The sequence below is a fragment of the Daucus carota genome, chromosome 7 (assembly GCF_001625215.2).
Source record: "Daucus carota subsp. sativus chromosome 7, DH1 v3.0, whole genome shotgun sequence".
Classification (NCBI taxonomy): Eukaryota; Viridiplantae; Streptophyta; class Magnoliopsida; order Apiales; family Apiaceae; genus Daucus; species Daucus carota.
The window spans coordinates 13,412,932-13,426,734 of record NC_030387.2 but is presented as its reverse complement, the minus strand read 5'-3'; the positions used below and the strand labels follow the sequence as shown (position 1 = coordinate 13,426,734).

The 13,803-nt window shown below is 32.1% G+C and overlaps 1 protein-coding gene across 3 annotated transcripts in view; it reads right to left on the bottom strand.

The window, feature by feature from the left end:
• LOC108193261 (alpha-mannosidase I MNS4) overlaps positions 1-13,803 on the bottom strand; it is a 30,170-nt gene that overhangs the window by 1,677 nt on the left and 14,690 nt on the right. For all 3 annotated transcript variants that reach the window (XM_064081510.1, XM_017359847.2, XM_064081511.1), the window contains 9 exons: positions 12,844-12,953; positions 11,779-11,829; positions 10,533-10,621; positions 10,316-10,397; positions 10,121-10,234; positions 9,954-10,033; positions 6,564-6,699; positions 1,291-1,361; positions 919-1,159 (listed from right to left, as the gene is read on the bottom strand). In XM_064081510.1, coding sequence (XP_063937580.1) covers positions 919-1,159; positions 1,291-1,361; positions 6,564-6,699; positions 9,954-10,033; positions 10,121-10,234; positions 10,316-10,397; positions 10,533-10,621; positions 11,779-11,829; positions 12,844-12,953 — 974 coding nt within the window. The remainder of the gene's footprint in view (positions 1-918; positions 1,160-1,290; positions 1,362-6,563; positions 6,700-9,953; positions 10,034-10,120; positions 10,235-10,315; positions 10,398-10,532; positions 10,622-11,778; positions 11,830-12,843; positions 12,954-13,803) is intronic.

Genomic DNA, 13,803 nt, shown 5'->3' with positions numbered 1-13,803 from the left:
TAGTGCAGATAATTGTATCCATTTTCAAAAGATGATTGCTATTTCTATACCTACTATATATGCATTCTGATTCTATTTTCGGCTGCTGAAGCAAAAAATATAACAAGCCCAAAATGAGAAATTGAATTGATAATTGTATCCATTTTCAAAAGATGGTTGCTATTTCTATACCCAATATATATATGCATTCTGATTCTATTTTCGGCTGCTGAAGCAAAAAGTATAACAAGCCCAAAATGAGAAGTACTTATTCAACGAGGCCCAAGATAAGCTCGTCAAGAATGAGGTAAGTGGGGTTAACTTAGTTGCTAAGAGAAGTTTACAGATAAGTGTACCTAGAGTAAGGTGAAATTACTCAGAGTGATAATTACTTTCTATATTGTGTAAAAGCTTGAATACATTTATGGAGATAATAATTTTTCTCATTTATCGTAAGAATTGTGTAGAATATTTAGGCTGTGACTTTTGTTTTGTGAACTTATTCTTTGTAATCATTTCGGTAAATTCATTTGAACATATATCATAAGTTTATCTTTACTACATCAGTCATACTTCGTCATGGAGTGTGTGTTGTGTGCTTGAATATCATCAGGTAGTAGCATATCCAAAACACAGTCCATGGATCAGGGAATATTAATCTTGCAATAAAAGATGCTTCATCTCTGTAGTGAGCAAAATCATAAATGAAATGAATTTCAAATATGAGACTCTGCTGGTGTATCAGGTAGTCTGTCCTTTGACTTTGTGAATGCACGCAATCAAGTTGACAGTGGTCAGCACACCAAGAGGTCTTATATTAAAAGGCTTTATAGGAATCAAGGGAGGATAGATAGATGCCGAAGTGTACATATAGAACACAGAGTAATTAATAATGTTGATAAGGATACTCTAATTATAGTCAACACTGTCTCAACTAACCTTAATTACTCCCGACACTGAACTGGACTTGTGGCCATCGGAATGCCCGAACAGACTTGTGGTATCCAGAACTGTTTTAGTGGCATTACTTTCCTGGGAATCCATTGGAATATCAAATGTAGGGGATTCATGTCCAAAATTGCTTCTCGGACAGAATGCTCCAATATAAGAACAATGTTCCTGTACTAGAGAAATTTGGGGAGTAGCCGGTAACAAGTGGCCTTCAGTGCTGAAGATATACCTGAATATTAAGAAAATTTAGGATCAAGGGAAGATTAGAGAGGATCATTTCACTGTAAATCAAATTTCAAATTATATGCCGTACTTGGAAGAGATACTAAAACTGAATTACTGAAAGGTACTTGTACTTACTTGTATGGACCATTCTCAACCAAATTATCAGAACCAGCAGCCAGATCAAATAGAAGCCACAGGTATTTCACCTGAAAAAGTTGATAAAACTATGTATACTTGGCAGGGAATTAAAAAGAATAAAATATAAATTGGTGCATAATTATATACTGCAAACAATCAACAGACGGTACTGGGCTCCAAAAACAAATCAACAGATAATGGCAGCATAGGAAAATAATATATCCCAAACTCTACCATTCTAGATAGAACAGTACCAGAAACATATATGTGCATTTTAAAGCATCATTCACTTAGTACAGGAAAATTGAATAGCTTAAACTTTATCAATGTTACAACAATCAGTGTTCCACACATCATATATACTAGCTTATAGCCCGTGCAAGGCACGGGAGCTTTTTAATTATATATAAACTTTTTAAATATATTTTAAATGGTGTGAAGAAATTTAATTTATAAATAATAAATTAAAATTTTTAATAAAATAAAATTCGAAATTATAATTTGTTTGTAAGTTAGAACTATGGTAAATACATCATCACAACCATTAATGGCTTCAAATAAACTATTGTAATGAAGCCATTCCTTTTCTCGTATGTACCCTGCCAAAGTATTAAATTCTTTCTATCAAATTTTAATATATTTTGAGTGGAATACGTTATTGCCAACTCTTATTAGATTATATTTATAAATGTATTTTATATTAGAATTATTATAGTGTGATTTAAATAGCCCGCAAGGGTTGGTTTAGCTGGTTAAAGAGAGGACATGTATCCTCTTGCGCACCCGAAGGGTAGCGGCTGCGGGTTCCTAGGTTAAAAAAATAAATAAGAAAATATAATGTGATTTAAATATTTTTCAAAAAATTTATATGGTTCTAAATTAAAATTGATAAACATAATTTGTTTTTGAATTAAGAAAAAGAATCATAAACATGCAATAAGAAGGTAGAATCTATTTTGGATTAAGAAAAAGTTTTTGTATTTGCTAATCACATAAATACGGCTTATTAATTTTAGAATATATTATAAAAAAATTGTGACGGTGCGATTTATATGATTCTACGAATAAAATTGGTAGGAAATATTTATTTGGTATTAAAAAAATCATATACACGTGAAACACAGAATTTGTTTTGGATTCAGAAAAGGAATTATAAACATGCAAGGTGATATCAGTTGCCTTGTAGAACAGAAGTTAATTTTCCAATCTAACGGTGCTTATTTGTTCAATATAAGATCCAACGGATGATAAGCTTTTGTACCAGAGGACCATGCGACCAAATTATCTCCCTTACGCTTATTATATATAAGTATATAATGGTATAGTTCTGCTCTTAAACGATACTCGAAACGAGTCCTGTGTGGTGGAAAAGGTGTTCTTAGTTCTAGAAGAGTTCTAAAATCAAATGTCACTCCCCTTCCCTCCTCTTGTACTTAATTTATAACTACAAAAAATGTCCTACAATCCTATAATATAAAAAAATTATATTTTCAATGGTTAAAGTTTAAACTATGGAGCTACAGCTGAAATTGTTGCACAATTATATGTTTAAGTTATAAATACATATGGAAGTATAGGTCCAAGTTCTATGGAGTCCCAAAAATATTGGAGTATTGAAGTCCAAAATTGGAGAAAATATAATCTGGCCGTTTTATTTATATTTGTTTTTTGTTTTACAATATTTGTAAACATTAGACAACCTACATATTATCTTCTACAACATAATCATTGTAATCAAAATGTTGAATAATTACTTTTATAAATCACAGGACACTATATTATACAATATACTCCCTCTGTCTATAACAACCCGTAAAATTTTAGATAATAAAATATAAATTTTTAATTAGCCATAAATGATTGTCGGGTATACATAGTTACATACTATCCGTTACGTGATTTAATTGTACCTGTATGTGCGTTGGTTCCTACTCTTGATTTTATTATACTATTTTATTAATTTTCTCGTAAATGGATTTGTATTTTTGGAAATATATATAATCAGAAAAGAAAAAAAATTTCATTGCTTTATAATAAGCATGTATATTTTAGAAAATTCTAAAAATATTAAAAGTAGTATTTTGATAAGAAAATAATTTTTAAATGTTTTCAGAAAGCATTAACTTCTAAATTGCGTATAAATTTCAATAATGCTTTATAAATCCCGAAATCTTTATTTTATTAGTTTTATAATATTCCGGGATTTATAGAATTATTTCGATAATTTTCGGGAGAAGTTTTATTGATAAGTTATCTCCGTAAATTAGTTAAAAGCGGGTATATGTTGTTTGATGAGTCAGCTTGTTTGAACAGGTGGCGGCATGTGGTTTATACACGTATGTGAGCCTCTTTTCTTTTAAGTGTGCCACGTACCCAAACAACTGTACAACTTCTGTTTATTTGCACAGCTTCAAATCTTATTCTGCACGCACTTCATCTCCTCACACTGTCACTCAACCCACCATCTTCATCTTCTCATCTCGATTCTCCACTCTTCACCTCGAATCCGCCACCGCTGTAGCTAACCGCTGAAATCATCCCAGCAGCTTTGTTCTCCGCCACTGAGTCTCGCCAGAATCACTAGCTGACGCCAAGTAGGGGTGTTCATGGGTTGGGTTGGGTTGGGTTGGTTTTACCCGAAATCCTAACCCAACCCATTATATTCGGTTTTAATAAATTCTAATCCAATTAAACTTCGGTTGAAATTTTTATCGGTTTGGGTCGATTAGAATTTAGTTCGGGTGGGTCGGCTCAAATACCCTTTATTTTCTACGGTTATATTTTTTATTTGGGTCGGTTAGAATCTGTGTGTTCTGATTGATAATGCCGTAATTTTTGGTTAACTTCAGAGTAAGCCTCCATCAATCTCTTCCGCTACAAAATAAAAAAAACAAATGCATGTTTCAACCGTCCCTAGTGCCGTGTACACTACAATACATAAACTCATATAAATACGTGTGCTTTCAAAAATAGATCATAATAGACTCTGAAGTTTCAAATATTGAATATTAGATTATGAAGCTTTAAAAATATAAAATAAATAATACAAGTGTCCTATATTTTATGTAAATTATATCAAAATAGGGATGTAGTGCATAATTAAATGTCGGGTTGGGTTGGGTCGGTTAAAAATTAAGTAAAACCTCAATCCAACCCATTTAATTCGAATTTTTAATTTTTAACCCAATTAGTTTTCAGTTTTATTTTTTTTCGGGTTGGGTTAGAGTCGGGTAGGGTCGGTTAGGTCGGGTTTTGAAACCCATGAACACCCCTAACGCCAAGCTTGCACCGCCGCTCCCCTTTGTTCCGATTTCTTCCAGTGTTTCAATCCCTTCCTGGTGGTTTTATATTGTTCCCGTTCCGTCAGTTAACAGGGCATCAATTCATTCTCAATCTCTCCGATCAATTAAACCTTGCTACTTTGTTTCGGTTCCAATCAGCGCTCTACATCCAAGCCAACCTAGTGAGTTAGCTTATCGAGGCAAGTGTGCCTATCCCTACTTAATTATATTTGATTATCTTTACTTATGTTTATTATATGCCATAATTTAACTAGTTTCTTCAACAAAAATCTTAGTTGTTTAACACTAGTGGAAAATCTATATTCTTTAGGGAGTTAAATGAATTTTCGAAAACAACCATTCCTTTGTTCCCAGAATTGGATACTAAATAGAAAAGCATTGTTGGCATGTGTTTTCAAAGCTCAAATTAAATAGAATTTAATAGTTAAACATCTATTACCTTTGAACGGTTTAAGTTGAAATAAAAGCAAGGATTTTCAAATACCGGAAGTAAAAATAACAGATATTGGAGTTGCGTAAGAGGTCCGTTATCCTGTAACGGCCCAGCTTAGTTTATTGTGTAAGAGGTCCGTTATCCTGTAACGGCCCAGCTTGAATGGTGCGTAAGAGATCCATTTTAGATGGCCCAACAATGTATAAAGACCTAGCTAGTCTTTAGTTCCGGAACAAATTTTAATATAGGACATTCGTGTAAACAATGTCCGAGTTATCAATGGACTGATCATCTATGATAACTTTTAAAACACAAGTATATCTGAATAATTTGAAAAGTTGATACAAGTCATATTCCAAAAATGATTGTGAATTTGGATTCAAAAGCATGTTTTAGTATGTCTTAATATGCGTGTCGAGCCCCGGTCCCCCGAAATAAACTATTGACGGGGACAAAGGGAGTAATCCATAAGCAGGACAATGATCTTAACGATTGTTAAAGTTGAAAGATGTTAATGATTAATTGTTAATTATGTTCAAGACCACTTATAAATGATAAATTATGTATAAATTTAGATAATCAAATATATTATTTCTGATTAAACTAAAAAATTATAACGGGTACTCTTATACTCCAGTTTAAATGCCGACTCCATAGAACCTAACTCTAGAAGTATATTATTATACATTATAATAACATATTATGTTATACATTTTTTGAACATAATATTATGTATTGATGATAAATTACGGAATATGTAATTACAAATTACAAAATATGTAATATATTGAAATTTAACGAGGTCATGTGGCGCAGTTTGTTGCTTCTTTACCTCGCACATTTATAAAAGGAGTAATAAACAAATTAAGCTTCCAGTAGGGCTTATTGTTTGTACATCTTACATCGATCGAGTCAAAAAAGGTTTGAACAAAATATGGATGAGTGAAAACATATACAGATTAAAAAAGATAAATCATGAAGGGGCAAAAATGTGTAAGATGAACACGGTGACCAGAACACTAGAGGTTTCCAGAGCTAGGATGCCATGGTTGACGTGGCAAAAGCATGATAACAAGGACAAACATTTTGAAATATCAAATATAATGTATCAGTAGCAAACCAATACAAATCTGTTAAAAAATCAAGCAAGAAGCTAAGATGTCAAATTGTAGAGGTCATTTAAATTCCAACTGAGGTGCTAAAAAATGCAACAGTAGTATTCTATATTTGTCATCCTCACAGAAGTTAGTTACATCATTCTTACCGATAAGTACAAGTTCCCCATATATTAAGTACATGACAACAAGTTTGTGGTTCAGATCATCCATGAAAACAAGAAATCCCAACAAACTTCCAAGTGTTGTACAACATGCCAAAACGGCAGGCAAGAGCATGTTTTAAGAAGAAATAAAAAGTACTATTGTAGGTTTTCAGCTAGATCACCTATAGTGATTCTTAATTCATGCAATCAACATTACTAACAATGATCAAAGTCAATTTTATACACATATGATTATCAATTCGATCTTACATACCGTTTCAGCTAAAAAAAAGCTCTCCATGTGATCTTCCTGTTTGTGAAACTCGACATCTGAGATATGGCAATATCCACAAGTGCATCGAGCACCATACTGTAAGCTGGCGACCATATCCCTTCCAGCATCAAGATACCTGTAACGAGGGGTTGTGACAAGCTTTTAGTTTACATCAAGTATAGAACAAATTTCAGCTTGGTAACAAGTCATATATAGTATATTCATTTACAAGGTAAAAGTAGATAGCTAACAAGTGATAAAAAATGATAAGCAAGCGGTTATTAACAAAACTGGTCAAAAATTTATGATTCGTCAATTTAACTGAGTTTCTACTAATATCATTGCAATAAAACCAAACAAAATGATTCCTTGACAATTTAGGTTAAAGCACAAGAAAGGACCACAACATCCAAAATAAATCAAACAAGTTTAAGTTTTCTAATATAAGATTGACTTGATCAAAAAACTTCTTCTATAGATTAAAGTAACTAATCAATGAGTAATTTAAAGTTTAGCTCCCATAACTCACATCGTAAATTGGACTCTGGTATATTAGATTTGGACAAAGATACTAGTAATGCTCAACTACAAATAGGGGATTTAAGTCCAATATCTCCATCTGGATCAGATGACAAGGACAAATTAGCAATAACCACAAGTAACAATCAAATAAATGTATGAATCAAAACCAACATCTATAAACCAGGTATAAGAAGAAAACAAAGTAGTTTAACATTCACGAATTTTTTTATTAATATTTTTATCGAATAGAATAAATAAATTTATAGTTTCCAAGGGTCGTTTGGTTCGAGAAAGGTATAGCCGTATAGGGTTGGAAATGAGATCTCGGGTTAAGGTGGTACAGGGTTGAGGTATCATCTTTGATATCATGTATTTGGTTGAGTGGTGGAATGTATATGGTTGATTTAAAATATATTTGAGGGACTAATTATAATTAATGTAAAATTATTTTTTAATTAATATTTTTATACATTTTTTAGTCATTAATCTCATTTTGTATTAATAATATACCTGTAATGGTATATATATAGATGAAAATAAAAAGAAAAAAAATGATTTCTCAAAACTTATGCTTCATACCACCTCCCTTTGGGTATGAAAAAATCATAACTTTTTCCAACCAAACACCAAATATAGGTTTGGAATGAACTAAACACTACCTGATTCCTAAAAGTACGAATCAAAAAGAGCTCGCTTTGACAGTTAAGAGCCCCTTGATTAATTCTATTGGCGAACACTTTAATTTTGTTTCAAATCAAGCATAAATATATAATTTATTTGGTTTAATTTTTTCGGTCAGGCCAACTAAAAAGAACATATATTCATGCAGACATGTTGCCTCCACTGAGGCTCGAACCCTTGCTAAAAGTCGAGGGATATCCTCAGGCTAATTCCTGTAGACTTGTTAGATTCCCAAGTCTTCACAGTTAACACGGACTCGCAGCGTGCTAAACAGGTATTAATACTTCAAATTTTGCAATGTTCATATTATTTAATGTTTACTTATCTGTAATCATACAAGGAATATTGTCATAAGAATTTGATTTAACTATTAAGTTCCGCCAACATCCTAACATAACATATACCTCCAACTTAAACCTATAATTCTGAAAAAATTGCAGCTGTAGATTAAATATTTTTCTTAGTAAGATATTCCTAATTTTGAATCCAAGGGCTATATCAGTTGGTTGGTTGTTTTACCCACTTTGCTTTGTAATCTTTGTGATTACGTAACTCTATTCTGAATAAAAATTCATATTTATCATAATTCTGCAGAATTATGATAGAAAAAGTTATTACCTTTGTGCCCTGTAATTTTGCACAGACTATATCAATAAACTATATGTATTGTTTTTGTGAACTGTAATAAGGCGCAAGGGGTCACCTAAGCCGCCATTGGTCAAATTAACTTGTGTTGTGTTTGGCTGAGAAATAAAAGGGAATGGAATGCAATGAGCGTAAATAAAAGGAAATAATGGAGTGTAGGACAAGGAGGGAAGATATGAAACAAAAATGAATGAGAACAAAATTTCAAAATTCTATAATGAGATTTGATAAGAAAATGGATATGAGGGACTAGGGAGAATTGAGCATCCCATCTTAAATTGGTGATTTCATTTTTAGTTTTAAGTTGTTATAATGTGGGCTTACTTGCATGACTTAAAAGACCAAGGTGATCTTTATTACTCAGCAATATGGTCCGAAACGAGACTCGTGATCAGCTCACATGTCATTTACAAAATAGAAAACCTGAGGAAGCAGGGATTGCATACCAGCTCATATCGTGTATCATATATTTTGAATGAAGGCTGATAATGGAACACAATTATTGCTCATTGATTTTAAGACAATATCTGGTTTACTAATATTTTTAGGTGAAATTTTCTAAGCTAGCAAAATTATGAATTTAAATTGAGGGTCTCATTTGAATATGGATTTGGACCATATGGACTTGTTGAAAACCCTAGCACAACTAGGTAACTTCTTCATGAATAACGTGAATTTTGATGCCTACAAATACAAATAGATATGTAAGAGCATCTCCAGTGGTATTTTTAAATCATTCATTAAAAAACAATATAATATATACCTTATAGCAAGTTAATACATTGAATATCGTAACAACTCCAACCATACTCTTTATACTTGCTCTTTATTCATATTTGCGCTCAACTTAGAAACAATCCTTAAAATAGAATCTTGAAACCACCAAGGTTCTGCTGCAGAACCCTAAATTTTAAATAGACTTTCACGATCTAAATCTAAATACATGTTTTTTGTATCACTGTGTGTGTTTAAAAATAATTTCAAATTAAAATACATAAACACGACATTTTGCATGTGCAATATAGCTGCGGAACCCTAATTAATTAATACTAAAAATAAGGCAAAGTTCTACACGTGAACTCAGTCTAGGTAAATATCATATTAATACTACAAAATAAAGCGAATTTTGCTACAAAATGCATGTTTAACACCTGAACCGTACGTAAATAAAACATTATTAATACTACACAACAAAGAGAATTCTGTTGGAGAACCCTAATTAATACTACAAATAAGGCAAATGATGTTGCAGAACACAAAATTTTGAATAGACTCTTTGAATTCAATTGTTAAAATATCTCATATTTTAATACAAAATACAAAGTTCAGTTGAAAAATACAAAACTACAAAATAAGGCAACATCTGCTGCAGAATCTTAGTTAACTTACCTAAGAGGTACAAGTTCTAAGAGTTCTTAGGTTAAGGGCTCTAACAGGAACGTGACCCTATATATATAGAGAGAAAAGGGGGGGAGGGGGGGGGGGGGAGGGGGGGGGGGGGATGAAAGGATGAGAGGTGGTCAACATAATAGAGGGACCAACCTAGAATCCCTGGTAGCTTTGTAGAGCCAATATGTGCTTTCTATTAGTTCTGGGCGCAGGGGGTAGCTTCTTTGGCCATGCTGAAAACAATTGAAATAGTTATACCTGATTGTACTTATACTTGAACTGTATATAAAAGAATTACTCGAGCACACATACACATATACCTGAACACTTAGGGTTGCGAGATTAAAACCTTCTGGGGTGAACCCGTATCTTTTCCAGACGCTAAAGAACGCGGTATGTGTTCTAATAGCAGGATCAACATCCCCTGCTAGAACCTAGGGAAGATATGTAAATTTCGTACAACTTTTAAAACGATGTGGCATTGAGCAGTAGGTAGAACAAAATATTTTTATTACCTGAAGACCAGGCCAGAAAGCCTGTAGACTATTAAATAATGGCCAGACAAGAGCCGCAGAATTCATGTTTACTTCTACATACCTACAAACATATTTTATCGTCCTCATTCCTATGAGTATCTTCAATTTAACATGTAACCATGAAGAAAAATACAAAGATAAAAGAATAGACAAGAATAGAAAATCAAATTTACACATCAATAGTCGTATATCTTACCAAGGATCATTGTAAAGGTAGTGCATGGCAGCTGCATAAGCTTCTTGAAAGATAAAAAGATATTCTTCATCTCCAAATAATAGGAAAGCCTGACATTATAACCCTTATAATTTGCATTTACTGGATAAGCAGCCAAACACATGATAAAGGAACAGTTAAAGCCAACAAACCACTATGTACAGTAACAAACATTTAATAATAGCAGGGGTTAATACATGTATGTCAAATAATAACAATATTGTCAGCCCCTTTCCCCCAAAGGGAGAAAGTAATGATAATATTCAATCAACAGTTTCCAGATAAAAAAAGAAGAAAAAGAAATCAACTAAAACAGACTGCCCAAGTACTGGGAGAATAATCCATTCCTTACGAAAATATTTGATAGTAAAAAGAATCAATTATGTAAAAAGCGCATCACAATTCTAGCAAAAAAAAATTAGAGTATCATGGAAAATTTGGGGACACAAGTTAAGCTTGAAATTAATTTAACAAAAGCTAACCTGTACAAGTCAATATCTTAATAAATTAATAAGCTGAGTTTATAACATAAGAGAATACAATTAATTTGCACAAAAAAAATTAAACTTTATGCTCCTCCTTTTTTAATTAATATATTTTACTATGAAAGGCGAAGAGAACAAAAACACACTACGTTCTTCAATACCTATCATCAAATTCAACGCAGAATTGAACACTGCTATTAGATTCAGTCTAGAGTCTAGACAGATCAGATATATAAGAAAAGCTGAAGGGTGAATTTCATTCTTGTTTAATCGAGGGAATCTATATTTATTAGTTTTAATATGAAAAGAAAATTGATATATAGTTATAAACATAATTACTCGAGGAAAAAACCCTGTTTTAGAATTGACCAAGTGAAAATATGTAAAATCAGGTAGTTCATATAATTTCTTTCATCCAAATCCAAAAGGCCAAAGAGCTACTTCAGGAAAATCTATTACTCTTTATTAAAAGACAAAAGGCCCTTTAAATGTTAAATGCAATGATAGTTTCTTTTATAATTCACAAAGAAATTAAAAAAAATTAGTTTTAGTATATTATAATTTAAATTACTTGATCAATTAACATTCTACTTGAATTGCATATAAAAAATATATATGTGTATCTACATATATTTCAAACCAAGCCTATCTTTTGTCTATATATTTACAATTTCATTAAAAGGGGAAAAGTCAAGTACGAAAAGCTAGTTGTCTATACAAAGAAAGCCACATCTTGCACGTACCTTAAGGAGATACTCGTAAAATGAGTCTATGCTTGTTCCTATACCAGCATCCTGAAAAAGAAAATTTTGTAAAATATAAACCACAAACAAAAGCAAAGAAAAAATTTAATAACAAAGTTGTACACAACAGAAGATTTAGCAAGATGACTAATATCTCATTTGTTTTCATAAAGATAAGTAATACTATCAAAGGAAAGACAGGAACAGCTTGATATAATGAAACTCTTTTGCCAATTCTTTATTTTAACAATCAATGAATATAGCTTTTACTCACCGATCGCCACATATAATATAATATATAGTAAAATTTAATGAAGAAAAGATGATTGTAATTTATATGATGTTTAATTAGGTAGATTACCTATATATTATCATCAGCTATTCACTGAAGTCTGTTAATACTTTACTATCATCGAAGAAAGCTAATTTAAAGATTATTGAAGAATGATAAAAATTAAGTTAATACTCTATAAAAATAAATCCAACAGGAAATACAGGAACAGAAGGGAAGGGAGTCAGAAATAAAGTTATATTGAAAACGTATTCTTTAAGGACAAATTAAAATGCTCAGTAAGATATGAGTGGTGTCTGTGCCACTAAGTGCATTATAGTCTCCTACAAGTGCATATACAGTCAACCAGCAATTGGCACAAAAATTAGTCCTCTAACGATATCACTTCTACTCTTAGATAAACTATTAGATGTCCAGTTCACATAAAACCTACAGGATATATAGAATAAAGGAACAATATTATGATGCAAGCATGGGCAGCGTGCACACATCAGGACAAGATAGCATTCACAACTTCAATTTTTTCAACAAATTTTGCAAAATCTACTCAAAGGCACTCAGCTGTTGATATCTTTGCAAATATAAATTATAGTATACAATGTTATATAACAAAACTTAGAGATTTTAGCCCAAGTCGTGAGACATACATCATAGGAGACCTTTAGACAGTTTTAGCACTGGCCACTTTGCATAATAAAAATAGAAAAAACCATCAAGATGCCAACACCTCAGAATTAGTACAATTTTACCAAATAAAAACTATGTGAAAATACCTTCTGTGTCCATTCGCCAGTAAATACGTTTATATGAGCACCAACTAAATTGATTCTTGATCTCCGAGCCCACAAAGCAAGCACTGAATTCTTTGTTACTTGCTCAAAAACTGCAGCAAAAAGAAAAATAATAGTTGATAAACATTATAATGTTTTCAGCGATATGTAGCCAACTACTTTCTTTATTTCATTTTTATGTGATTTTTGCTATGTTGCTTTAAGAGACATAGAACTCAATCATGGGCCTCAATGAGGCCCTAACAGGCTACTGGTAAATCACTAGCATTTTAAACTTTCGCCTACGAGTCCCTCATAGTTGCTGCATTTCTCCATCAAAGAATAAGAGAGATACATTGAAGCAACTCATATTTAATCAAAAGAAACACCTGTAGGTTTTAATTAAGGTAACTTGCTATTTCATACCAACTCATTGAGGACCTTTTCCACTATCCATCCCATCACCCACAAATATCATTAAACTGCTAATTAACATACAATAATATAGTAGGCACACTTCTTAATATGTCTTTGTTGGACCTGGAAGCACGACTGACATTACTCATCACTCAGACTCTGCCACCATTCCTCTTGCTGCTCTAATTTCTTGATGAGCTAGTATATCGTGTATTTTTTATCCATCAAAGAACTATAATTAGTTTGCGTAGAAGACAGTTTCACAAATCGAAATATATAATGTGTTAGGAAAGTGGGCGAGGGAGATAGGAACACAGAAGCACAACAATGCTAATAAGCAGCTCTTCAAGTTAAATACAATTCGCTGCTGAATGTAATACGCAGTTTCTTTCCTGAGTGGAAGCTCTTGAATATTGATCAACATTCATATATAATTATCTCGAATTATCACTTTATTATTGTCTTCCTAGGCTATTAAGTAATTTCCACTAGAACATGGCATCCTGACTCCTGAAGCTGAAAAAAATTGCTTTGAAGTTAAACATG